Genomic DNA, 27,471 nt, shown 5'->3' with positions numbered 1-27,471 from the left:
GTGGTAGAGCGTCGGCCTGGCATGCAGGAGTCCTGGGTTTGATTCCCGGCCAGGGCACACAGGAGGGGCGCCCATCTGCTTCTCCACCCTCCCCCTCTCCTTCCTCTCTGTCTCTCTCTTCCCCTCCTGCAGCCAAGGCTCCACTGGAGCAAAGTTTGCCCGGGCGCTGAGGATGGCTCTGTGGCCTCTGCCTCATGCGCTAGAATGGCTCTGATTGCGGCAGAGCAACGCCCCAAGATGGGCAGAGCATCGCCCCCCTGGTGGGCAGGCCGGGTGGATTCCGGTCGGGTGCATGTGGGAGTCTGTCTGACTGCCTCCCCGTTTCCAGCTTCAGAAAAATACAAAAAAAAAAAAAAGATATGGCATGCAGAGATATGGGCAGAGGTAAAATGACCCATGAGGATGGTGAGGCTGGCAGGTGAAGGTGAAGGAGCCTCATGGGAATTAGGCACAACATGAACACCTTGCCATTACTAGAGTGGCAAGGGGGTAGACATTACTGAACAAGACACAAGCTGTCACCACTGAGAGGTCTATAGAAACTGTGGGCAGAGAAGAAAGCCCCTAGGGCCGACCGGTGAGGAGGAAGGGAGGAATTGGAGCAAGGAGAATTAAAACCCTATTCTTTTTCTCCTCCTCTTCTATTGTTATAGTAAACATAAAATTACATTAATATAAAATGTAAAAAGAAAGCTAAGAGTGAGTTAGGTGTAACCAGTTTATGCCTTTTTGAGATTACTCCATATGTTTCAACTGCGAGCCGATACCATGTGTGAAGTAATGTGATTAACGATATTTTACATAAAAGCCCACTGTGTAAGGCTCGATTATTAGGGTGTAACAGGTTTATTCCCCTTTCTGATAGCTCCATCTATCAACCTTATCAAGCCCTTGTGTGACTTACGTTTGAAGTGTGATAATGTAGCTCTCTGATGTGACAAGTGGCCAAATCAGATATAAGTAGCTGGGGTGAAGATCAAGTCAATCTCATGAGACGCCAACACAGACTCCTTGTCGCCCACCATGACCATTTGGCAACTGTTGTGAAGCACTCTGCCTCTCCAAGCAAGTTCGTTCAGGGCCCCACCAAAGTGAGGAACCTAGACTTAGCCGGCCACTTGTCTTAACCATGAGTGAATTAAAGTCTATGTTATTTAGCTTGTTATGAGTGTCTTCGCCTGTTCAACTGATTCCTAATTACTTTCATTTTTACATCGTGAACTATCTAACAAATGCAGCTATAACTTCATCATAACCAACTAAATAGTTTATTACAACATCTCTCTTCTATGGGTCCCTCCTATTGGCTTTGGAAGGTCTGAGTATATAGGAGACCGGTTGGTGCAGTCTGTGGTGTCAGCCTCCAGTACACAGAGAGGGAAAAGAGGGGTAGAGATAGAATCTGAAGGGACAAATAAAGGATGTAGAGCATGGAATCTTAGGTAATTTAAGGAAGACACAAATTTAACCAAGACACAGATGAGGGCAGCTCTCTGGAATCCTAGTAAGAGAAACTAGGTATTGAATCTCAACACTGTTACCACAGAAAGCTAAACTCCATCTGCCCACTTTCTCAAGGTGTGCTGAATTGCTCAGATTGTGGGAGAATAACTCCTGTGTCCTAGCTTGGGTTGAGCACCCACAGCTGTGATGGGACGGAGGGGTAGCCGGTCCTGCGATCGGAGCCCAACTCTGACCAAGTGGAGGCAGGAAAGGGCTCTAACTCAACAAAAAGGATTATACAAAAAATCACCATAGAACTCCCACCTGCAATTTAAAAATATTTATATTCAATTTTTTTAACAAAAGGGAATGATAAATAAATTTCTTTAAATAGACACCAATCTTTCAGCATGCAGGAATGGCCATTGGATTCACTTTTCAATTCCAGTAAAGTCAAAGCATTGTCCTTTGTGAGATTCTTTACCTTATTTTCTCAAGCTAAAATTTTATCTCAATTCCAGGTCATTTATAGGAATAAGGAGTGTGAATGGATTAGTGTCATCACCATAGCTGGGGTTGGGTGGAGGGTAACAAAATAAATAGGCAAACAGGACCTCAAAGTGTAGGGTTTTGCCATTTGCTAGAAAAAAGAAGAATACAAAATTAACCTCCCTTAACCCAACTCATGCATTCTAATTGACTCAGAGACAAAACCAATAATAGCCTCATTTGTAATATGTAGTATGCAACTTCATTTTCAGACTTTCTCTGAATTTCTTGCTGAAGGGGTAGAGAAAGCCAGCTTTGAGACACCAAGTTTGATCAATGGCCTCTTTGTGACAGGACCCACCTCCTCCCTCTTAGACAATGAGTCATGAGTTTTGGCCTTGGAAGTGAAAGGTCAAAGGTGGACACAACTTTAAGAAGGGAAATAACATTCATCGGTTCAATGTTGGCAAATTATTAACCCCATTTCTTCCTGGTCATTTATTCATTCATTCATTCATTTATCTGGTGATGAGACACTTAATAATTTTCAAAGCCAAGAAACATAGTAATTTGAAAATCTACATCGACGTCTTACTAAAATAAGTACATCATATCAGCACAGGCAGCACTGGAATAGACTATGGTTAAAACATATGCCAAATGTTTATGTTTATAAGCTGTTGATCCTTGTGTGTAAAACGGAGGCAGTATCTACCTTACAAAGTTAAAGTGAGGCCTCCGTAGGGCACACAGCACAGCACTCAGCATGGAGTGAGCTGGAATTACCATATCGCTAGGAGTTACAGAACTAATATTGCTCAGGTAAAAGGGCAAAAGATGCACATCAATACCCATCATGCACTGCAATCATCTATACAGTAATGACATGAGTAATCCTATACAAAGTAAGTTAATAGCCAAACATTTAATCAAAACATAACTTTCAGCATTGTGCTAGATTTCGCTGTGAAAGCAAGCATCCTTGTCTTATTCTTGATCTTAGAGGACAAGTTTTCAGCCCTTCCTTCATAGCTGATACGATGTATACTGTAGGTTTTTTCATGGATGCCTTAATGATTTTCGACATCAATTGAAACAATGGCTATTGTCAAATGATTCTATTTCATCAAGTTGAAATGACCAATATGTACTTCCTTACATGTGAAATCCACGTTTTTCCTTCATTCTATTACTGTGGTGTATTATATTAAATGATTTTTGTATGTTGAGCCATCTTTGCATTCAGGAATAAATCCCATTTGATCATGATGTATAATTCTTTTAAAATGCTGCTGGATTCGGTTTGCTGTTACTTTGTTGAGGACTTTTGCATCAATGTTCATAAGGCATATTGGTCTGTAGTTTTCTTTTAATGTAGTGTATTTGTCTGACTTTGGTATCAGGTTAGTGCTATTCTCATAGAATGCATTAGGGAGTACTCTGTGCTCTTCAACTTTTGGAAAAGTTAAAGAAGTGGTATTTGTTGTTCTATAAATATTCGGTATACTTCACCAACAAAGCCATCAATCAAGTCTAGAGAATTCTTTTTTGGGAGATTTTTGATTACTAATTTAATCTTCTTACTAGTTACAGAGATCTATAGAGATTTTCTATTTTTTCATGACATAGCTTTGGTAGATTTTGTGTTTCTAGGAGTTTGTCCATTTTATTTATATTATCTAATTTGTTGGCATACAGTTGTTCTCTTATCCTTTTTTATGGTTTTAGAATTAATAATAATATCCCAATTTTAGTTACTGATTTTAGCAATTTAAAAATCACTAAAACTAAAGGTTTGTCAATTTTGTTGATCTTTTCAAAGAACTACATTTTAAATTTATTAATATTCTTTATTGTTTTTATTCTCTGTGTAATTTACTTCTGCTCTAATAGTTATTTATTTCCTGTTGATGAATTTGAGTTCAGTTTGGTCTTCTTTTTCTAGTTCTCTGCCCTATAAATTTAGGTTGTTGACTTGAGATTTTTCTTGTTTTTTAATGTAAGCATTTATGGCTATAAATTTCTTCCTCAGCATTGCTTTCACTGTGTTCCATAAGTTTTGGCGCTTTGTGTTTTTTGTTTTTATTCATCTTAAGTCTTTTCTAACTTTCTTTGTGATTTCTTTTTTGACCCACTGGTTGTTTAAGAGTGTGTTGCTTAATTTTCACAAATTTGTAAATTTTCTAGTTTTATTTCTGTTATTGAGGTATAAGTTCTTGCTGTGGCCAGAGAAGATATTTTATAGGATAACTATATTTTAAAATCTGTTGAGACTTTATTTTGGCCCAATCTGTGATTTATTCTGGAAAATGTCCCAAGTGCACTTCAGAGGAACAGATATGCTGTTGCCATATAGAATGTTCTGGTGGATCTAGTTTATTGAGTTGTGCCAGGCCTCTGTTTCCTTACCTGTCTTCTGTCTGGTTGTTTTAGCCATTATTGAGAGTAAGGTATCCAAGTCTACAACTATTATTGTGAAACTATTCCTTTTTCCTTTTAATTCTGTCAGTTTTTGCTTCATATATATTGACACTCTCATCAATATGTAGTCTCCTAACTTTTTTATTTAAAACCTATTTTTTTTTAATGAAATTAGTATAACTACCCCTGCTCTCTTTTGGCGACTATTGTCCGGAATATCTTTTTCCATCCTTTCACTTTCAATCTAATCCTCCGTGTTCACTTTGTTTTTACTTTCTAAATTCTATTATTAATTATAATGATTATGCTGTTGAGTTTTCAGGGAAGCAGCATTATCAACTGAAAATACTACATGTTGCAGACACATGGGTATGAGTGTCCTGTTCTGACTTTAATAGCTCCAATGTGTCACAGGAAGCATGATCTTGCTGGATGCTGTCCAAAGAGATAATTGAGTTTTCTTGTGCATGAGACACACAGGGGCTGTGAGGTTGTCTTTTATAAACTACTCTTTTTACTGTGCCTTACATTTGCTTCCTTTAACACAGACAGATCTGACTCTATTTCCTTATGTGTAAAATATGTGTTTAACAAAGTCTTCTCTCCTACTCAGAGGACTAAAATATTTTATCTTTTAAACCTTTAAGTTTCACTGAGGATTTTCCAATACATTGTCAAACTTCAAGTTGCCCATCTATACTTTTTGTCTTGCTCCACGTGTGCTTACATCTGCATAATTGTATTTTAGTTTCCTATTAATCTTCTGTTGCTGTTCGCGACTTGATCTTAAGCTGAGTATTAAAGGAAACAAGGAACTATTTAAAAGATGCATAATCCTGGTATGTACTGTGACAGCTACTGTTAGGACAGTCTCATGAAATAAATTCATAAGTAAATCTTCAGGAATCACGTTCTTCTGAAATACAAAGGTACTTGGTTTGACATCATGGGCATCTAATGACATAGACTCAAACACGATGGTAGTCCTATTTATAAGATGATTGGAAAAAAACACTAATGAACAGTCAGATAAATGGACTGAGAAAAGGTTACCCTCAAAATTCACGCCTGGCTTGGGGCATGGTTCACATGGGTCTGGAGTGGGTTAGGGAAGGGATAGGTCACAGAGAAAGGAAAATGACAACACAAAAGAAAGCAGGGCTGCAGAGTGGAAAGTTAAGGAAAAGCAGAGCCTAATTTGTTCTTTCTTATCTGTGGCTCTTATCTCCTCAACCCGACTGAGCATCAACCCCTGAATTCTTTCGTGGTCAGAAAACTTTCCTAATGCATGCAGTGAATTCAGAAATAGAACAGAACCAATAAACAATGAAAGAAATTTATCTGTTCTAGCCACAGAAGCCTAGTTTCATGATTAAGCCACATTTTAAAAGGTATTTTCTGATTCTGTCTATTTGTTTCATTGTTTTCATTCTTTTGTAGCTTCTACTCTCTCCTAATCTCACCAAGTTCTCTCTCCTTCTAAGGAAGTTTTTTTAAGTTCACCTTTTAAACAACCTTTAATCAATTTAATGGTACAGTAAAAAAACTTAACATTTTTATTTCTGACAACTTCAATCAATGAATATCATATCATATACACCTTCTCAAAATTAAAAAAAAAGAAGATAATGCATTTTTTGAAAATTTGAATGAATGAAAAAATGTACTTGGAGCAACCAATTGCTTGTGATAGACCCAATTTAGGCGTTCCTTTGTTCAATTTTGAAAACTTGTTTTTTAGTAGTTCTGCTGTATTAGGTTGGTACAGACATTGAAACTGAGAAAAATTCTCTACTAAAATTACTGCCTGGTCATGGTTAAGATTAAGTTGAAATGGAACACACAAGATTGGCTGGAAGAAAAGAGAGACTGACTTAAACTCAGCATAACATTTTAGATGGTATATTTTTACATTATTATAAAGCTTAAAATTTATGTTAACATATACATTGTCACACTCATGACTGAAAATAGAGGGACTGGAGAGACATGCAGAACGGGAGGAAAGCAGGGAACATCTTTGATCTAATAAAGAAAAGCTGCCTGAGTAATTGGGCCTTTCTCAGGAAGAGCTGTGCTTTAAGCAATGCTTGTGTTATCCATCCCTAATGCTTCCTTATGCCCTTGGCACCTGGCATCCTCATCTGACCTCTTGCCTTTCCAAAGTCCCTACTTGGATAGATCACAGCAGTACAGTGTCCATATTTTCCTTTTTCTTTTAAAGCACTGAAATTTGGCGACCTATACTAATTTCTTAGGGTTCTGGTTTTTGATTAGTTGAAAACAGATGGTGTCTGAGTCAGGATGCAGCTCACTGAGATTTAGCATAGGCTATGGTACGTAGAATGGTAAGGAAAAATCTTGCAAGATTAGAACACGGTTGGGTCTAATGCTTGTTTCTGCCTCTCCCCACATTTTTCCTCTGTTCTCTGCTCCCTTTCTCAGTTCTGTTCATCCCCCCCTCCCCATGATGGCACCCAGTTCTCTCCCTGTATCCCTGCCTGTCTTAATGGGCTTCATCACTGCTCAGTTTTCTGGGAAAGCACCTTGATTTGGCCCCATTCACGTTTTCCTGTTAGGCCTTTGGTGGCCAGCTTGTCATAGATTTCCTCCTGGAGGTGCCCACTCCCTGCCCCGCAAAAAGAGCTGTACCTGACAGGACCCTATGAGTTCAGGGACTCTCGGTGGGGCGGGGTTTCCTTTGGAGAGTCTGTGGGCAGGAAGTCAGGGCTTGTCTCTGGAACAGATGTTTGGGGACATTTGGGGACCTTGGAGCTCTTCAGACGCCGGGCCTGCCCCGCTGCGTGACGGTTAAGGTGGACAGATTAGCATTTCCAGAGGGTTTGGGAAACAACGAGGGAACTAGAGGAGTGTGAGAATGCTTTCCTCAGCATGCATAGCACGCTGTGAGTTTCATTGGACTCTTTTCCCCCCTTCTGAAATACTGGCTACATTCTCCTAGATTCCAAGACATCTTGGCTTCCCCGGCGAGGTGTAGGAGAGAACTGACCAACACGCTTGATTACGTAACTGATCTGAGAGATAGGGGCTCTGCAGGGTCTCCCTGGCGCATTTCTGCCTTAGTCAAGGAAGCTGGAAGACCTGCCCACGTGTATCGGTGTGAGTGGTCTTGGTAAGAAAGGAATCCGGCCCCTGCTGAAAGAGGTCTGAGAGGACAGACGGGAGCAGTGGCAGGAGGTCAAGCCATCTGTGGGTGCGGAGCTTCATCTGAAAAACCCTACGCAGCTGATGACTCGAGTCATCCAGACCTAGTAGCGTTTGCTGTCTGCTCTCGCCGTCCAACACACACACTCACACACATGCACACGCACACTGAACTTCCCTTCTGCTCGTGAAACTTGCTGTACATTGTCAAGCCGTACTTTCTCGTGCACATATAGCTTTACTCGTGAGTTTCCTGCGAGCGGGGACAGCCACCCCCTCTCCTTCTCCCCATCTGTACATTCCAATAACAACGTGACAGTGTCTCTTTGGACGAACACACATCCACCAGCTCAATCTGTCTGTCTCTCTCCTGTTTGTACAAACGCGCCCAGGCACTCAGAACGTGTAAGAGCAGAGCCCCCCAGGGCCCCGGAGTTCAATGTCACGCTGGGCAGAAGTGGAACGGGAGTGGAGGGAGCGCCGGCGCGCAGAGCCTTCCGGCCGGCAGGGGGCGTCCGCGGGGCGGCGCCGGCGCGCGGGCTGAGCAGAGCCTCCCGGCACGGGCCGCCCAGCCCAGCCCAGCCCAGCCCGAGTCGGAGCCGGAGCCGCGGCGCAGCCGGAGCGCAGCCACCGAGGGCAGCGGCGGCGGCGGGAGCGAGGCGCGCAGCGAGCAGCCGGCGGGCGGGGAGCAGCAGCCGCCGCCGCCGCCGCCGCCGCCGCGACGGGCAGGCGGGCTCGCGCGCAGCCGGCTCGGCCCCAGCCCCGCAGCTGCGAGCCCCCCGGCGCGTCCGGACCCGGCGCCGCGTCCCCCGGGCATGGAAGGCGGCGGCAAGCCCAACTCGTCGTCCAGCAGCCGGGACGATGGCAACAGCGTCTTCCCCTCCAAGCCGTCCGCGACGGGCGCGGGGCCGGCCGGGCCCGAGAAGGGACTGGGCAGCCCTCCGGGGGGCGGCGGCCCGGGCGCCAAGGAGCTGGGCAACTCCGTGTGCTTCAAGGTGGACGGCGGCGGCGAGGAGCCGGCCGGGGGCCTGGAGGACGCCGAGGGGCCCCGGCGGCAGTACGGCTTCATGCAGCGCCAGTTCACTTCCATGCTGCAGCCCGGCGTCAATAAATTCTCCCTCCGCATGTTCGGGAGCCAGAAGGCGGTGGAGAAGGAGCAGGAAAGGGTTAAAACTGCAGGCTTCTGGATTATCCACCCCTACAGCGACTTCAGGTGAGGGCTGCAGGCGGGGCGCGCGCGGCCGGGTGGCGCCGCGGGACCCCCGCGCGGGCCGGGCCGGCTCCCCAACTAGTTGGCACCCGGGACCGCTAAGGACGAGGCGTTGCCGTGGCCCGAAAACCCCGAGTGCCTGGCTGTCTTTGCTTCGCCAACTTTGGGGACCGATCGGGTGGAGGGAAAAAGGCCAGGTTGACCCCCCCCCCCCCCATGGGAGGATGCTTAAGTTGCGCCTGGAAACTTTTACTTCGGAGATGACAGTGTAAGGAAGCGGCCAGAAAGTGGTTTTGGGGGTGTCACCCTTCCCCGCTCCGAAAAAAGCGCGTCCCTCCCCAAAGGGAAAGAGGCGCTCTTGGGGCAGAGCGGAGGTCGGGACGGGCGGCCGGGGACAGTCACCCCACAGGTCCCAGCCGTTCCGGCCGCTCGTCTGCTCTAGGCACCCCCGGGCATTCTCAGGGCATCTCTGCAGACCGTGGCCGGCAGGCTGGGCACGGTGGCCCGCGCTCGGACAGCCCCGACTTGAGAGTTCGGTGCCGCGGGCGCTGCGGGGCTGGGCGGGAGCGTGACGGGCCACCGAGCCCTGACAAACACGCTCCGGCGTTCCTAGAGCCCCTTCCCGAAACACGGGGACACCGAGCTTGACCTTGACTCCAAGTCTCTTTCAGAACCCTCCTTCCCGTTGTCCCCAGCTCAGAACAAGGCCAGGGAGCTGTCAGCTGTCAGGATGACTGCTTCTGAGACTTAACATGAAGACGTTTCCTGATCTTGTTTGTCGCCCAAGTCTTCATTCGCTTATTATTAGCATGTTTAGAGATTATCAAATGAAGGTCGTGAAGTAGATCCTCTTAGCGTGCGCACACCCTGCAGCCACGTTATTTTAGTGCCTGAATATCAAGGCTGGGCTTTCCATTTCAAAAAAAAAAAAAAGGAACTCAGAGTGGCATTAATTAATTATTTAACTGAACTCGTTCGGAAAGGAATCACAAAAGAAGTGTGCGTGCCAGCTAATCAGTTTTAATAGTTGTCCATTCAACAGCAAACAAATGTAACAAAAAAGCAGCTTGCTTTGAGTGCTGTTTAAAAACTAAGGGAAATTGTCATAAATTTCCGGCCTTGGTGGAGCTGTCCACAGTTCTGAAAACCCAGACTCCCGCCACGCTTCGCCTTGGCGTGTCTGTCTTCCCCTTCTCTGAGATACATATTGTCTTGGAAATAAGTAGTCTCTGTTATTTATAGATAGAGTAAATGGATTTTAGGAAGTGGTATAATTTTAAGGTTATTATTTTCAAAAGCACAGCAAAATCCAAGGGAAGACTTATGAAACATAATGACATTTACAGTCCATAGAAAATAAGAGTTTTAAATAATGTTCATATTAAAAGGATCTACTAACATGAGTCCTCACTAGAAGATACTTATAGAATCAAAGAGATAAATGACTTTGTCCTGAAGTATATAAGATTGTCGTGTTCTTTAGAATTTTAAAGGTTGAAATTAAATATAGAATGCCAACTATCTCAGTCCTCAGTGGTAGTATGTTGCAACATATGTTACAATTTTTTTAATGAAAAAAAAAAAGCATGGTCTTTCTAGAAATATATTTGGTTCAGTATTCACATGCAAATAAAATGCTAAACTTTAATTTCACACCCAATTAAATGATTACAAAAGATATTTTTATTTTTTGAACAATGTGTAAAGACTACACTTTTCAAAATAAAGTCATATATCAAACAATTAAACTTTTTCCACTTACTGAGTAAAAACATAAGGCCATTTTTCAAGCATTGAAACAGCGTGCCAAAATCATTTTACTGAATGAAATTCATGAAATTAAAGATTCTCCACATTTTTCCAAGTAAGTCCTATCAGACAAAATATCTCTTTAAAAAGAAAGAAATGTTACCAGAAAAGGAATAAGTTTAATCAGATGGTGGTTCAAGTTTATCATGCATTTTAAAGAAACGAGAAAGGACTAAGAAGTGAACTAATAGTCTAAATAAATTACATTGTGGAATAGTTTGGAATGTTTGCATAACTAACTGCATAATTGGAAAGAAAATGACATACATAAATTAAACAATTACTCTGATTTAGATTTTTTAACTGGAAGATAGCTGAAAAAATAGATTTTAAAAATTATAATGACAGTATTTCTAAAACAACAAACTAAAGAAACAATCGTGTAAATCCTTATTTGAAGGAGAAAATTCTGACAGTGATTTTGTCTAAAGGAAAAGCAATGATAAGCAATCTTCAACAAATAGATGTGTAGTGGTCATGGTCCGTGCACCACAGGGCTCCTTTCTGAGGAAGACCCTTGAAGGAAACGTTCTTGGCTGTGAGTCCTACAATGCCAAACTTATGCTCAGTAATTTATCGACTGAGAAAGTGACACAAGAACAGATTTCCATTGGGGCACGTGTTGTAGATAAAGATCCCCAGAAGGTGTTTTGCTGGACACTTTCTGAAACCTTTGCCTGGCCAGGCAAGTTTACCCCTCTGCTCTTTGTTCTGCGCCAGCTGCTGGTGGTGGTGTGAGCCTGCTACCCCAGGGCATGTCTGGACTTGAACACTGTGGCTAATGATGGAGTAGCTCTCCTTTCTCAGGATGCTTTCTTTCCACTCTCTGGTTCCTTGCCACTTCCCAGGGGGCAGGGCAGGGCTCCCACAGAGACCCCAGGAGAACCAGCCATGTGCCTCTCATGTAGCAGCCCCAGAGAGCTGTTGCCATGTCTGACAAGTGGTTTCTTCCTGCCCCTGGTGTAAGTGGCGCAGAGGCTTGGTATTTCTCTTCTTTCTCAGGGGAGGAGGATGTTAGAGAACTTCAGGATGGAACTAGAGTCCAATACTATCAATACTGTTGGGAAAATTGGATGGGAGCTAGAAAATTTAGTAATAAATCATATACATATATATATATTATGCATGATCTCTAACCACTCAAACGAGGGAATCTAGTTCCTTAAAGAATAAAATTACATTGATATTTACAAAGTGAGGACATAGGGTCCATCTTATCGACTTTGATGTGAACAGCACCCGCAAATATTTAATTTGGAGATTAACTTTGACATTTTGAGATTACTAACAGTGATTATCTATTTATTAGCTAAACTTTCACTTTTCACTTATTTAATATAAAAAAAACTGACACTGGCCAAGCACTGTTTTTTCACAGCCAATCCATACTTATGATAGAATCATTCCAACAGATTAAAAGAATATTTAGAAATACTTTTGTGGATGGGTTTTATTACGCGAGTAGTTTACCGTGGAAGAATTTATGACCAGACTATTCGCCTTTTTGCGGGATTCTGACATGATTTTGTGGGAGAGCCCTTACATAAGGGCTCTTTTAAAAATAATGCCTGTATTCCATGTATGCTATCTGCCAACATCTTGCTTTTGGTAAAGGAGATTTCATATCTTGACTTTACTTCTTCCACTGCTTTTCATCGATTAGTCTGAGTAACTGTGTGAAAAGCTTATTGAGCCACAAGGTACCCGAGGTCTCAAGAGATCAGAGTCTCCTCCTGAAGAAAGGACTTTCTGGGTTTCCATCTCTGCCTCGCTTTGCATTCGCAACTGTAGTGATGTCAGAGGTCACTGATGTGTTGTTCCTCAGTGAAGGGAAGCCTCCCCTATGGTACACAGTTAGTTGGAGACAGACCTCTCATTCCTAGGGGCTTCTCTCCAGGAAACAGCCCGGCCCTCTGGGCTTTGAAGACTAATTAGCCCACTGTTAGGTTATGTTTGTGCTGAATGTGCCCTGTGTTCCCCCAGTGCTGCTCCTGTTATTTCCTCTCAGTATCGCCACAGCCGACATGGACCATAAGCGTTTAATTCTTGTTCTCCGAGAGGTGAACCTTTCTAGATCTTACAATTTCAATTAAGTTTCTTCTTAGTGGCTCTGACAACTTTTAGGACCAATTAAAGTGAAGTTATTGAAAAGATTTGGAAAGTATGGATTTTTTTCTCAGTTACTCTTTCTAAGTAGTCTTGTAAGTTATATAACTTTATGATTTCTTAAATGTTTCACTCTTTTATTGCGTTTATGATTTTACAGTGATATAATATTAATATAGTAAGAGATATTTTGTTTACTTTCTGAGCAACTTTTCCTTTAAACCTACTTCTGGGGACTTGGTATGAACTGAGAGTCATTGGGAAGATGCACTACTACCAATTTATATTTAATTATATGGACTCATATTTACGAATTTCAATGTGGAGTCATAATGAATTTTAAATACATTGGAACTTATTACTATCATAGGATATTTAACAAAATCTAATTAAATTACATCTGCTTGATCGAAAAACATACACCAAAGAAACACCAACACCAAAAAGCATTTTAATTGTTTTTGTAATTATGCATTATTCCACTTGGTGAACATATGTCCCAAAGGAAGGATGAGGCAAGCAGAATATATCTGATGTGATTTTCATGGGAGCATTTTGCCATTCTGGGTGTGGTTCTTGTGCTTAACAAGTAATTCACTTCTCTTTTTAGAAAAAGGGTTGGGCTTAAGGCGAGGACTTCCTTGTTTAAGTACCTTACCGATTATGGCTGATCATTAGCACTTCATGAGGAGCACCAAACATTTTCAGGGTCTAACACATTTTCATTTCATCATTCTGTAAAGAAATAGCAAACTATAAATTAGGCTGACACCATATATTTTAGAAGCAGAGGTAGTGGTAATGAAGGAAAAATCTGCCTGCATTAGGGAAAAGGACTATTTCCACTTACACTAAGTACTCTTCTAAAAATAATGTTCTTTGTGAAGGCGTCTTCATGTACAACTTACTATTATTCCAGAAGAAAGTTAAGAGAAAATGGTGATGCTCTCTTGTGCATCCTGGAATTTTCTGTATTTTTGCCAAATAAACCTTCCTGGCGCTATGTGTGTGTGTATGTGACATAAATTATTCAAGGGACATCTGTGTACAATTATGTGCATTCAAACTTACATGGTGGGTCAAAAGTAGGTTTATAGTTCTGAGCATGTGAAACAACTTATTCTTTTATTATTTATTATTATATTATTTTCTATATAATTACTACAAATCTACTTTTGTCCCATCCTGTTTATGGATATTGATTATTTAAAAAAATTTTTTGAACTTATTGGAGTGACATTGGTTACCAAAATTATATAGGTTTCAGGTGCACAATTTTTTAGCACATCACCTATATATTGCATTGTATTTTCACCACCCTAAGTTGTCTTTCTCCATCACTTAGATGTTAATTATTTTTTGAACTGAGCATTTATCTGACATATTTCACCAAAGTAAGTGACAAAAATTGATTTCATGACCCTTTTCAAATTTCTGAATCAATTTCTCCATAATACTCTTCAACAGTTTCGCCAAATAACTGACCACTCAGTAAGAGCAAAACAGCAAAATTGCACGTGCCCTGGATTTACAATTTGGAAACCTTGCTTACATAGATCTGGCTTTATTTTCACAACATTCACTCTAACTCCAAAGAAGTGAGGCTAATTGGACACATAGAGTTAGCAGCTCTTTACGAATTTTGTATGTTCACTGTGCATTTCCAGTATTTCAGTATTATAAATAGTGCTGCAGCAAACATCTTTGTGCATCCCTTGTCATTGCATTCTGGGCAGAGTTCAGGGAATGGAATTACTGGCTGTGAATAGTTTAGCAATTCTATGCACATGAATTTTACCAGTTAGAACGGCTACCAGTTGAGACATCTTTTGAAATTTTAAGAGTCATGTAGGTTCAACTATGTTGGTATTCCAGTTTAGATATGCACTGGCAGTTTTAGGACAGAAAGTCCACACTGCATCCATTCTATTCAACAGAGTGTGGCAAGACAAATAATGCCATACTATGTCTAAGAATGTCATCATTCTGCTTCAAACCCTTTGGAGGCTTCCCATTGCTGTTAGCATAAACTTGACAACCCTCCATGAGCTACAAAAGACCCTGCATCATTTCAACCATCTCTGCAGCCTCATCATACAATGCTTGCTTCCTCACTGTGTTCCAGCCACCTGGGTGAATTTGCAGTTCCTAGGACAAACTGGGTTCTCTCCTTATTTTGTATTTTTTGTTTTTGTATTTTAATTTTAATCCCACTGCCTGAAATGATCTTTTCCTGGCTCATCATTCTGCATCATAGCTAGTTTCTCTTTGTCAGCTGGCTTTCGGTTGCATCACTGCAATTACCTTGAACACCTGTCCCTTCCTTTTCGGTTTTGTTAGGGCCACTTGTTTCATCAGAACTTACATTTATGTTTCATGTGTGTTTCTCCAGTAGAATTTGAGCTCCACAACCTCACCAGTATTATTCAATTATATATTGCTAATGCCATAAAAATGCACAGTAGTAGACTTTTTTCCTGCCTAGCTTTCTCCGACACTTCGTTTTCCAACAGATTTTTAAGAGGATTGACACACCATACAATTCACTCATTTAATGAGTGTGATTGAATGTTTTCTAATAAGTTCATAATTGTGCAACCATTACCACAGTCAATTTTAGAACATTTTCTCACCTCAGGAAGAAACCCCATGCCCATTAGCACTCATGACTCCCATCCTCTTCTCCTTCTGCCCCCATAGCTTTCGGCAAACACTAATGTACTTTCTGCCCCTATAGATTTTTCTTCCTCTGGACCAGAGGTCGGGAACCTTTTCAGCTGAGAGAGCCATGAACGCCACATATTTTAAAATGTAATTCCGTGAGAGCCATACAACAACCCGTGTATGATCCGCATTATCCAATAAAAATTTGGTGTTGTCCTGGAGGATAGCTGTGATTGGCTCCAGCCACCCTCAACCATGAACATGAGTGGTAGAAAATGAATGGATTGTAATACATGAGAATGTTTTATATTTTTAACGTTATTATTATTTTTATTAAAGACTTGTCTGCGAGCCAGATGCAGCCATCAAAAGAGCCATCTGGCTCGTGATCCATAGGTTCCCGACCCCTGCTCTGGACACTTCATATCAATGGACTCGTGCACTATGTAGTCTTTCTTACTAAGTTTTTGTCACTTAGCACAAGGTTTTCAAGTTTCATCCATATTGTAGGATGTTTCATTCAGTACTTTCTTTCTCTCTTTGTCTCTCTCTTTCTTTCTCTCTCTTTTCCTTCCTTCCTTCCTTTTTTTCTTCCTCCCTTCCTTCCTTCCTTCCTTCCTTCCTTCCTTCCTTCCTTCCTTCCTTCCTTCCTTCCTTCCTTCCTTCCTCCCTCCCTCCCTCCCTCCCTTCCATCCATCCTTTTTTTTGGGCTAAATATTATTCCATTGTATGGTTATACCAACTTTTATGTATCCATTCATCGGTTGACAGAAACCTACAACATTTTCCAGGTATAAAAGTATTATCTTCTTCTTTGGTATAGAATGCTACAGTATTGACTATTTAAAATAGCTTTTAAGGAAAATTCTGATTGCATTGTCTTGCTTGTACTCCTTTCTGTTCATTATTATTTTCATCAGAAAATGACACCACTGTACCATTTGAGATCTTAGTTCACATCAGATAAATGTTAAGTAGGAGCTAAATACGATGGTTTATAACAGGGGTCCCCAAACTATGGCCCGCGGGCCACATGCGGCCCCCTGAGGCCATTTATCCGGCCCCTGCCGCACTTCTGGAAGGGGCACCTCTTTCATTGGTGGTCAATGAGAGGAGCATAGTTCCCATTTAAATACTGGTCAGTTTGTTGATTTAAATTTACTTGTTCTTTATTTTAAATATTGTATTTGTTCCCGTTTTGTTTTTTTTACTTTAAAATAAGATATGTGCAGTGTGCATAGGGATTTGTTCATAGTTTTTTTTATAGTCCGGCCCTCCAATGGTCTGAGGGACAGTGAACTGGCCCCCTGTGTAAAAAGTTTGGGGACCCCTGGTTATAACTTGCTACATTATTTCATTTCATTTTATTTTTAGTGAGAGAGACAGGGAGAAGCAGAGAGAAGGACAGATAGACAGGAAGGGAGAGAGATGAGAAGCATCAATTCTTCATTGCAGCACCTTAGTTGTTCATTGATTGCTTTCTCATATGTGCCTTGACTGGGGGACTACAGCAGAGCAAGTGACCCTTCTCTTAAGCCAGTGACCTTGGGCTCAAGCTGGTGAGCCTTGCTCAAACCAGATGAACCTGCACTCAAGCTGGTGACCTTGGAGTTTTGAACTTGGGACCTCTACGCCCTACTCCGATGCTCTATCCACTGCGCCACTGCCTGGTCAGGCTATTTACATTTTATTGTCAAATTAAATAGTCATGAAAAAGAGTTGTTTAGAAATATGATTTAAGAACGATTGCAAGTTTGAAACAATGGTTTTAAAATCTTTCTGGACATCATTTTATAGCAGATATCACTTATTGCCTTTACAGAATATTAACATTATTTTTTTTAATTTTTTTTATTTATTCATTTTTAGAGAGGAGAGAGAGAGACAGAGAGGGAGAGAGAGGAGAGAGAGAGAAGGGGGGAGGAGCTGGAAGCATCAACTCCCATATGTGCCTTGACCAGGCAAGCCCAGGGTTTCAAACCGGTGACCTCAGCATTTCCAGGTCGACGCTTTATCCACTGCACCACCACAGGTCAGGCTAACCTTATTTTTTTAAAAAGAAAATATATCTTATAAAATTATACAGCCTTAGTTGTTTAAAAGACATGAAGAGAACCTAGGAAAATGAATTATGTAAATTTTATGAGTAGTACCTATAGGGAGAATGAATATTAGTTATTTTCCTGTAGTAGAGTCTTTCATTGTTATTTTTATAAAGCTTTCTTATTCTGGGCAATCAATTTGGTAATTGTCTCGAATAGTCATGTAAGTGAATTAAGATGAAGATTAAAAACATATTATTTGGGATTCAGATGTATTTCTTATTCATATACCATAGCAGAAATATATGCTAAAAGCTACAATTAGGATTGTATATGTATTAAACAATATAAAAAACCCCCAGAATTCTATTAACTGCAGTTATTGATTCTATTAATCATTCATGGCCATCCATTTCCGTTCATTTCAGCTCCCAGCCTCACAGAAGACATTAAAAGTCAAAGGAAGGCTGTGGACCCACAGCCCTGCTAAAATGCATATATTCATAAAAATTTTGTCTGTGATGTCATGAGATTTGTGGTTCCCTTTAAGCACTTATTTTTGGACTCCTAGTCAAGATTTGACCCCTAGTTAAGATTTCCTGAACTATTTAATATTTTTCCACCGAAATATGACACTAAAAACAATGGAAGGTACAGGGAGATAGAGTTTTGCTCGGACTATCCATTGAATAATTCGAGCTGTCGCTAGAGAGACTCACCTTGAGAAGTGGAAACTCCCATGTCAATCAAGTTGTCTAATTTTAAGGCTAGAGACCTTGTCAGCAGGGATAAAATACAGATTTGTTGTGCTTGAGTTAGTCAGTGCAATGGAGCACAGCCTTACAGCCAGAGGTATATTTGGGATGAAGATATTTTGCATAGGATGTTTACCTGACTCAAAAAGCTCATTTGAACCAACTGAGACATGATAGACTCAACTGTCAAGTTCAGTAAAATGGCTGATTATAAGGTAAATGAATTAAAATATATCAGTAACTTTCCTAAATATTAGTAACTATGATGGAGGATATAGAATAGAAAAAAAAGACTGAATACAAAAACCAGAAATAGAAACTAATATATACCCAAATCTGAAAACTTCAAGTCAATATAAAAAGATGTTATATAATAAGTAGTATTATCTGACTAGAATAATTGAGTAAAATTCATTCTTATGATCTTGCAACAAAATTAAATCCAAATAGGTTTAAATTTATAAAAGGTAAAAAATAACTAAAATCAGTGTTTCTAGACAAATATTAGTGAATTATTTAAAAATACTGCTATGGGGGATAGCTTTCTAATATGTGACTCCAAAGACAGTCCTGAAACATTTGAAAATAGAAATTTGACCCTGTATAATATAAAATTTTTGAAAATATAAAAAAGCTTGTTAGTTATCTTACAAAAAGATGACATATTTGCAAATATATGGATGCAGGATGACTGCTGTAAAATTTTTAATAGTGGTAGAAAATTATGTACAAATATAACCTGAGTAAAATTTTAACCCTGTCCAAAACCCTAGTTATTATCTATTCTTCATATCTCTGCCCTGCCTTTTCCTCATAGAACTTATCATAATTTATAATACTAAATGTTTTGTTAGTCTGGTTTGATTTTTACCTTCCCTTTGCTGTAATTTAAGCCTCACTTAAGGTGAAGGATTTAAAAAAAAAATTTTTTTAACCACTCTATTCCCAAGGCTAGATGCACGCATGGCACAACATAGGCACTCAATAAATATAAATGAATGAAGAAATTTTGGCAATGTTATTCTCAATCTTGGTTCTTACACAATTTTCAACAACCAGTTGGTCTTTCCCCCCTGTATTTCCTACAGAAACTTGAATATTTTAATCCAGTATGGATAGCCTCATCTAATACATAGAAACATGCATTTAGGAAAAAGATTTGAAGACATTTGAAATATACATACATACTCATATTAATTCTGTTTACCATAATTCTTGTTTTTAAAAAATTTCAGGATATATTTTGTAGAGATCTTAGGATGGCTTCTGCTTCACAGCCTTATAAAAGCTATTTAAAATGTCATTGCTTTTGGAATCAATGCTATTTTCATCAAAACAGAGTTGAAAATATATCTCTTTGGGCAATGACATTTAAGAAGGAATGACGTTATTTTCTTGTACGTATCATTTTTGGTCTTTCCCCAAATTGTGCTGCTTGGTGTAACAGTGCACATTTCATTTCAAGACCTATTGTATAGGGATGAGAAATGAGCACTGTCTTTTAGGCATATTAATAAAATACAGAGTCAATGGTTTGAAAGGGCATTAATTTTGATTTTTAACTCTCTGGTCAGTATGTTATTTTATTGTCTTCACCAAACTTAAAGAAAAAAACCATTCCAACCCAAATTTTTTTGAATGAATACTATTAAACTGGCCTTTGAATTAAGTTAATGGAAAAGATAGCATAGATCTTGATATAGGAAAATTGAAGTTGACATAATTTTCAAAAGGAAAGAGAATGTGAGTTTGAGAAGAAAGTGGCAGCTTAGTTTTTTGCAAATAAAAAACAGATTGAACAAATAGATAGTAAAATCAATAACACCATGGATAACTTCTATAGCAAAATTATTCTCACAAAACTAAAAGATGAGAAGTTTGGGACAAACCTACAAAAACTACAAGACCTGAGTTTAAGTCAAAGAAAGGCAGTAGTGGGAAGCAAGGCCATCTGGGTGGACCCCCTATATAACCAACAGGTATTTTCTGGAAAAGCAGTTCAAAAGTGTGATGACATTCATGTAGTCCACTAGCAGGAGGTCGGCATTAATTCAAAGAGACGTAATAGTGCTTTAGTGGTTTTTCTACAAGACACGGGATCATAAACATGAATTCACTTATTCAGGAAATATTTACTGAGTGTTGAGTATGTGTTCAGGGACTAGTAGGTGCTTCAGCTACAAATAAAGCTGAAACCAAGTCATAGACTTTCAATGGCTTTTTGTCTAGTAAAAAAGAAAAGCACAAAAGAAGAGAAAGAATGTCAATAGGGGAATTGTACAACATGATATACCACTAGGGAAAATAATTTTGTATTAATTCTATAATATTCAGTCATTAACTACATTTTATAAATTTTTTACCATGTATTTCTCAGATTTTTTTAAACCATCAAAAATAATCAATACTTTTTCTCTTTCTTTCTTTCTTTCTTTCTTTCTTTCTTTCTTTCTTTCTTTCTTTCATTTTGCAGTTACTCTACTGGGGTAAAATTATCTTAGAGTTTTAACATTTAAGTCTTTATTAGTCTTTTGTCACACACTGTTGTGATTCCAGAAAGCAAAAAGGATTTCCAGGCTTGTCTTAGAAGTCAATCAAGGGAAGAATTATTTCAGAACTATGTGCTTAGAAGAGAGAAGAAAAATCCATGGGAAAATAGCAAAGCAATTGACTTATTGACTGAAATACAGACTGCCTCTCTATTTCTTTCCACTGTAAAATGAAGCTAATTTCTATTCCTTCTGTATCAACAAATCATGTTGGAAAGAGAGAGAAAAGCTCTTAACCTACTTTTCTATCTTCAATTTTTAACTTTATCATGCTTGTTAATTGCCTGGGTGTCCTTTAACCATCTATTTCCATGATTCTTTCCCAGAGGCTTGGTTTAATTTTAAAAGTGCAGTGTGTTCAGCCCTAATTATGTGAGAGCTCACTGCTGGCAGACAGCAAGAGTCAGCAATGACCAAAATGTGTTCTTAAATCTGAGCCACGGACGGACACCACAAGCACATTGCTGTAAATGTTTAATGACTGGGAAATACAACTATATAAGGTAGTATTTTGAAGCTAGTGACATTTCAAAATAGGATTTATTCCTGGAACATAATTTCACTAACAGTGATTTTTAAAAAAAAAAAATTTTTTGGAATTTTATGTTTGTTTGTTTGTTTTTTAATTTCTTTCATTAAGTATTTAAATAAGCTAAACACCCACACGGTCTCAAATTCTTTTCATAATCAGTGACTAGACATGAAGTGGTTATACTTTATTTAGGTGAGGATAAAGTTGACAAAATATGCAGTCTGTGTGCCTAGAAATATGGTCCATTGGTTTCTTTGTGAAGCATGCCACTACGTTGACTTAAATGTCTACAATAAATAAAAATTTTAGGCATTACCTGTCACAGTTATTTTTACATTAATGTAGTGGGGGAAAGAATTACTGTTAAAATGTTTTGGCTGGTCACACATGGGAAAAACAACAGTCAGTGGTTTATTCTACAAAAGATGGTCAGATGCGTTATGACCTGCTAAGTTCTATGTGCCAGACACTGCTCTGAATGTCTTCATTTATATTATCTCACGGAGTTCTTACAGCAAGCGCACAACAGGTACTATTTGTGTCAAATTACAGCTTAGAAAACCAGATTATAAAGAGGTTAAGTAGCCAGACAGCCTCTAAGTGGAGAAGCTGGGATTTGAACCCAGGGATCTGGCTTAGAGCCCAGATCTTAAACACTATCCTTTGTTCCCAAAGGAATTCAGTCATATCCTGATCCAGTGACTCAGTCTTTTTCTTGACTTTACAAAAAAAAAAAAAATGTAGTGTTAGAATTTACATATTCTCATCCTGTCTGTAAGAATCTGAGTTATGCAGCTGATAGTCTTAAGTGAGGAATGGTGTCCCATCATTTGAATATTGGTTGCGGTTTTCTGAGAGCTTTGTGCATTTCGTATTAGTTCTTCATGTTGGATTCGATCCTTTGTGTCAAAACCTAATTATTCCAAGTGCTCATTTGTTTTTCTAAGAAGCTAAATATTTGACAGTAAAGAGTTAAGCATAAATTTTGAACATTAAAATGTTTTTACTCAGGAGGGCAAATAAAATGGAAATAAAACTACAAAGATTGCTTCTGATTTTACTTCAGTTTATTACTTCAGAAAATAGAAGAACTAGTGAAAACCATTATTTTCCTAAAAAATACTTTTTTTCTCTTTTATTATGTTTTTCTGTAATCTTTTAATGAACAATCTTACTGAAATGAACAGATTGTTGAGTGAAAATAGCAATAAAGAACTGTACTCATAATGGAGACATTGGAAAGTGGTAGGAGTAAAAAAAGCTATAAAACTTTAGCTACTGATATTATTGAAGATAGATGTAGTTATTACACAAAAAGGTCAACGTTTGCCATTAGGATACAATCTACCACCACAGGAATGCTGTTTATCACACAGCTTATAAATTGGAGTTTGTTGGCTATTAATGGATTACAGTTGCTTGGGAAATTTTTGGAAGGTTATTATTAGAATTTGAATCTACTAAAAAAAAGGGCAGCTAAAAAAGGCAACATATAATGTGTGAGGTATTATGTGGCAGATGACTGAGAAATTCCCTGCAAACGACAGGCCTATTGTACCTCTGAAATCACTCCCTCTGGATTCTTAAGGTCGGGTAATAAGATATTCCAGCTAATAGTATCACTGCTTTCAGAAAAAATTATGTCACAACTCCCATTACTTATTGGGACTCTGTAGCTATAGAAATAACCTGAAGATACTAAATCCCAAAGAGAATTAGAAGGAAAGAGAGCAGAGATACTAGAGAATTAGGGAGAATCCTGCTGAAATGTATATGTTTAAGAGTGGAGTTAATTTGCCTGTCCAGGTGGTGATGTAGTGGAAAGAGCATTGGCCTGGGATGCTGTGGACCCAGGACCACAAGGTCACTGGCTTGAGCATGGGCTCATCCAGCTTGAGCACTGGCTTGAGCGTGGGATCAGAGACATGACCCCATGTTTGCTGGCTTGAGCCCAAGCTCTCTGGCTTGAGCCCAAGGACACTGGCTTGAGCAAGAAGTCACTCTGTCTGCTGTAGCCTGCCAGTGAAGGCACATATTAGAAAGCAATCAATGAACAACAGGTGCTGCAAATATGTTGATGCTTCTCATCTCTCTCTCTTCTTGTCTGTCTGTCTGTTTTGCAAACAACAAAACAGAGTTAATTTTAAATTCTTGGGAAAATGAGATAGATGATGTAAAAAGTTCTCATAATAATAGATAATTAAAGATGCTTTTCATCATTTATTTTCCCTATTTTAGGTAAAATTAATTTATTTATAAGGAACATATGCAAAACACTAAACAACACAAAATAAAACAAACACTTGGCTCTCAGTTATTTTTTTCTACATTTATAGTTTAGCTTTTACCTTTGGAGAGTTTTCAAAAGAGGGATTTATATTCACCCTCTCTCCCTTGCTTTGCATTACTTCTAAACCCTGTATTACTGATTTTTCATTTGAATAGTATTCTGAATAAACAACCAACCAACCAACCAACCAACCAACCCACCAAGAGGTCTTGTAAATGCCACTTTCCAGACGTTATTTAAATGAACTTTCATTGGCACTTGGCACTTCTTGACTTTTCTGATCTTTTACTCCGCTGATTATTTTCCTGAATCTCTGTCCAGTACTTCTTAAAGCCCCTACCAGGCTCTAATCCTTACACCTTTCGCTTAAATGTCGTTGGTCCTCAAGGTGTCTTCTCTCTTCGCTATACGTCTTCTCCTTGGTCAGTGTTATCCATGACGGTGTCTTGAACTATCATTGCCTACATGCTGATTAATCCCTGATCTGTTCTAGCCCAGGCCATATTCCTTTGCTTCAGACCACATATCAAAACTACCTCTTTGATTTATTATGTCATCTTTGACCTGATGACCAAATCTGCTCTCCAGCTTATGTTTCCTTAAGGACTGAATGACCAACAGTGGTACTTAATTCTATATCTCATTAGTATCCTAGGATCGTACTTGATCTTCTCTGGACCTCAACCTCTAATGCACAGGAGTATAGTGAGCATGTATACACATGCGTGCACATACACACACGCATGCATGCACACAGACACACACACACACCAGACTCATGAGACCTTACTTGTTCAACCTCCTAAATATGTCTAAAATTCGTTTACTTCTGTCCATCACCACAACCATGGATCGGGTCCTCTTCCTTTATTGTTTCTCTATTATGACTCATTCACTGACTTCTGGCATGGTTCCACCACTGTCTTCCAAACCAACACCATGTAGTTCCTACTACATTTTATTTGTATATCAACATACCAACAACACTCTTGGTCTCAATTTTTGCATGTTTTCCAGCTATTTAGTATGTGTCTAAAGACAGAACCAAACTTATTTATTTATTTATGTATTTATTTGTTTGCTTGTTTATTTATTTAAGTGAGGAAGGAGTGAGAGAGAGAAAGTGGTTAGGGAGGAACAGGAAATATCAACTCCCACATGTGCCTTAACCAAGCAAGCCCAGGTTTCAAACTGGTGACTTCAGCATTCCTGGTTGACGCTTTACCTACTTTGCTACCACAGGTCAGGCCAAAACCAAAATTAAAATGAAATAGATAACTTTATCTAGTTATCTATTCTTTGGGGTAAGGCAGAGAGACAGTGCTGGCTTACAGAATTAAACTAGAGATAATAAAACTCCTCAGCTTTGCAATTATTCAATTCATACCATTTTAATAATTCCCCAGTATGCACTGTCCACCCCGGTAGATCCAGGACAGAGCGGTCAGTTTGCTTATTCTGAGCGTTCCCTCTTGTGTGAAAGACATGCATTAACTGTCTAATGAGAGACCATCTCTGTTCATGAAGGAAAACTACAAAGTAGCTAATGAGAGACTAGAGCTAGGGAGTCAGTCTAGTCCAGGGGATGAAAGACAGCCTCTACAGAAGCAATAGCAGAGAGCATGTTGTGTTCCTTTCCTCTAGTATTACAGTAGTTAGATAGATGAGATCGGTAGACTCTGGTACATAGGTGGTGTACAGATAGGTCAGAGTGAATCACCTCTCAAGGATCATACTGCGTATTTATGTCCATAACTGCATCATCAACGCCTGTAAGCAATTTCCCTCTGGCGTGATTGTGTTTTGGTACATTCCCACGCAAGGTCCCAATTTCCCACAAATCTTCCAACACGGAAGTGACCATTCCTTTACTTTTCATTCCTGGGAATTTATTTATAATTCATATTCTGTTACTTGAGACCACATCCATTTTCTGGTTATTTTTGCCATTCTGTTCTTTTCTCTGTTTTTATTTTTTCAAACTTCTTCCAGAGCATTTATGTCTTCTGCCTCCTTTTGTTTGTGTTCCATACCTGACATTTATCTGAGTGGTCTGTCTTGTTCTAAGATTTGCTCAAACATATCCTACTCCAGACATGGCAAAATATTCTTCTGACTTCTTTATAAAGGAATACAAATCAAATATATATGCTTATTTTATAATTTTTCTATTGATTTAAGAAATAGGAAAGGAGAGAGAGAAAGAGAGAGAGAGAGAGAGTGAGAAGCATCAACTCATTGTTCCACTTAGTTGTTCCATTTCGTCGTGCACTCATTGCTTCTCTAACGTGCCCTGACTGGGGATGGAACCTGTGACCTATGTGCCAAGATGATGCTCTATCTACTGAACTACCCAGCCAGGGCCAGAAATATTTTAATAGTGCAATTATAGTTTTAGTTTATTGTATGTAATATGCATTAATATATTTTATTGATAAATAAAACTATTATATGTGTAATCCATTTTTTCATCATTAGTATTACATTATCTATGAAATATACAGGAAAACAGCCAGATTTTAATATATACCTATCATTCCCTAAAGAGGAATACAAACAGAAACACACATACAGCAAATATACATATATTTATATCTACATATATAGATATATGGACATCTCTACATTTGCATATATATTTGCTTGTGTGTATATGTCTGTGTGCATTTTTCTAGAGCAAGTTCTACCTGTATTCCTCTTCATTTAGTGATGAGTGCACATTAAAAACCTGATTTTCCAATGGATCTCATTGAAATCTAATACTAATGACCATAAAGCAGATTAGACTGGAAAATTTAGTGATAAGGTCTATCTGAAATTTGATATAAAGTGATACCTCAGACACAAAATCTGAGAATCGTGTGTATAGAGCCTAGCCATGTTAAAATAGACACCCATGCATAGCCGTACTTTGTAAGTCATAAGAAGCAGGGAGCATGTGCATAACTGCAGAAGCAAGCTCCCTCTTGTTGTTGACCCAATCAGTGACCAGCAGGATTGAGTCTGGGCAAAGTTGCGAAGCAATGATATGGGGTCTGCCTCCAACCTTCGCCATAGCGGCTTCCCCTTCCACTCTTGAGCTTCTTTCCCATCAAAACAGGAAAGCACCTGACAGAACTCATTATTACGGGCATTTAGACTCAAGTAAAATGACTTTATCTTATTTTTGTACTTAATTTTTGTATCTAATGGTAAGAGAGAAACTGTTTGCAGTGGAAAGTGAGCCAATTATTTGAATGCAGGTAGGAGACGGGAGCTGTACAGAGATGACCTTTAAATCACATTAGGTTTACGTGGTGCTTTGTCAAGGTAAAGCTGATTTAGTACTTTGGGATGATCTAGGGAAAGGACAAAAGGTACAACTGAGTGTGACAAACAAGGCCGAGGCCGAGGCACGTGAATTTGTAAGGTCTTCTTGGTGTGAGCAATTTTCCTCGAACAACTCAGCCTCCCTGTGTACACACAGAAACTGCAGATTTAACCCTTGATCCACATGTGAGTTTGGCTGCTGGATGTGTTTGCAGGATCACCTGTGGCTCAGTGGGCTAGAGAATGAGTGTTCTGGCTGATCCACCAGGAGCTTTAGTATGTTTGGGAAAGGAAGAGCCAAGAGACGCTAAAGTGAATGGGTTACAGACATGACGTGGCTAGCAGATACAGTGAGAGACAGGACTTGGCTGATCTATGATCTTTTATGGGCCAAAAGGTGGTTTTATATTACTTCTGAGTCAGGAGCAAAGCTGGTATGTGCCTCAGTATTAGAGGGTGCGGCAAATTATCTGGAAGTATGTGGTAGTATGTCTCTCCCAAGATATACATTATAAAATTCAGAGTACTAGTATTGGTTCCAGAAAGGTTGTCTAATCATATTTTCCAGGAAATTATATCACCACTTATTTATATTTTCTAAATAGTAATAATTATTTGGGAATTCTGAAGTTATCTGCTTTCTGCATATAACATATAATAAGTGCTTTTATATTCACACTTCTCTTA

General features: G+C 39.4%; 1 protein-coding gene across 1 annotated transcript in view; it reads left to right on the top strand.

The window, feature by feature from the left end:
* Nucleotides 1–8,236: 8,236 nt before the first annotated feature.
* The window catches only part of HCN1 (hyperpolarization activated cyclic nucleotide gated potassium channel 1), a 335,249-nt gene continuing 316,014 nt past the window's right edge, over nucleotides 8,237–27,471 (top strand). Inside the window, exon 1 of the mRNA XM_066240628.1 lies at nucleotides 8,237–8,731. Coding sequence (XP_066096725.1) covers nucleotides 8,334–8,731 — 398 coding nt within the window. The 5' untranslated portion in view covers nucleotides 8,237–8,333. The remainder of the gene's footprint in view (nucleotides 8,732–27,471) is intronic.

This window comes from Saccopteryx bilineata, chromosome 1 (assembly GCF_036850765.1).
Source record: "Saccopteryx bilineata isolate mSacBil1 chromosome 1, mSacBil1_pri_phased_curated, whole genome shotgun sequence".
NCBI lineage: Eukaryota > Metazoa > Chordata > Mammalia > Chiroptera > Emballonuridae > Saccopteryx > Saccopteryx bilineata.
Note: the sequence above shows the minus strand (reverse complement) of the source record. Positions and strands in the feature narration are given on the sequence as shown.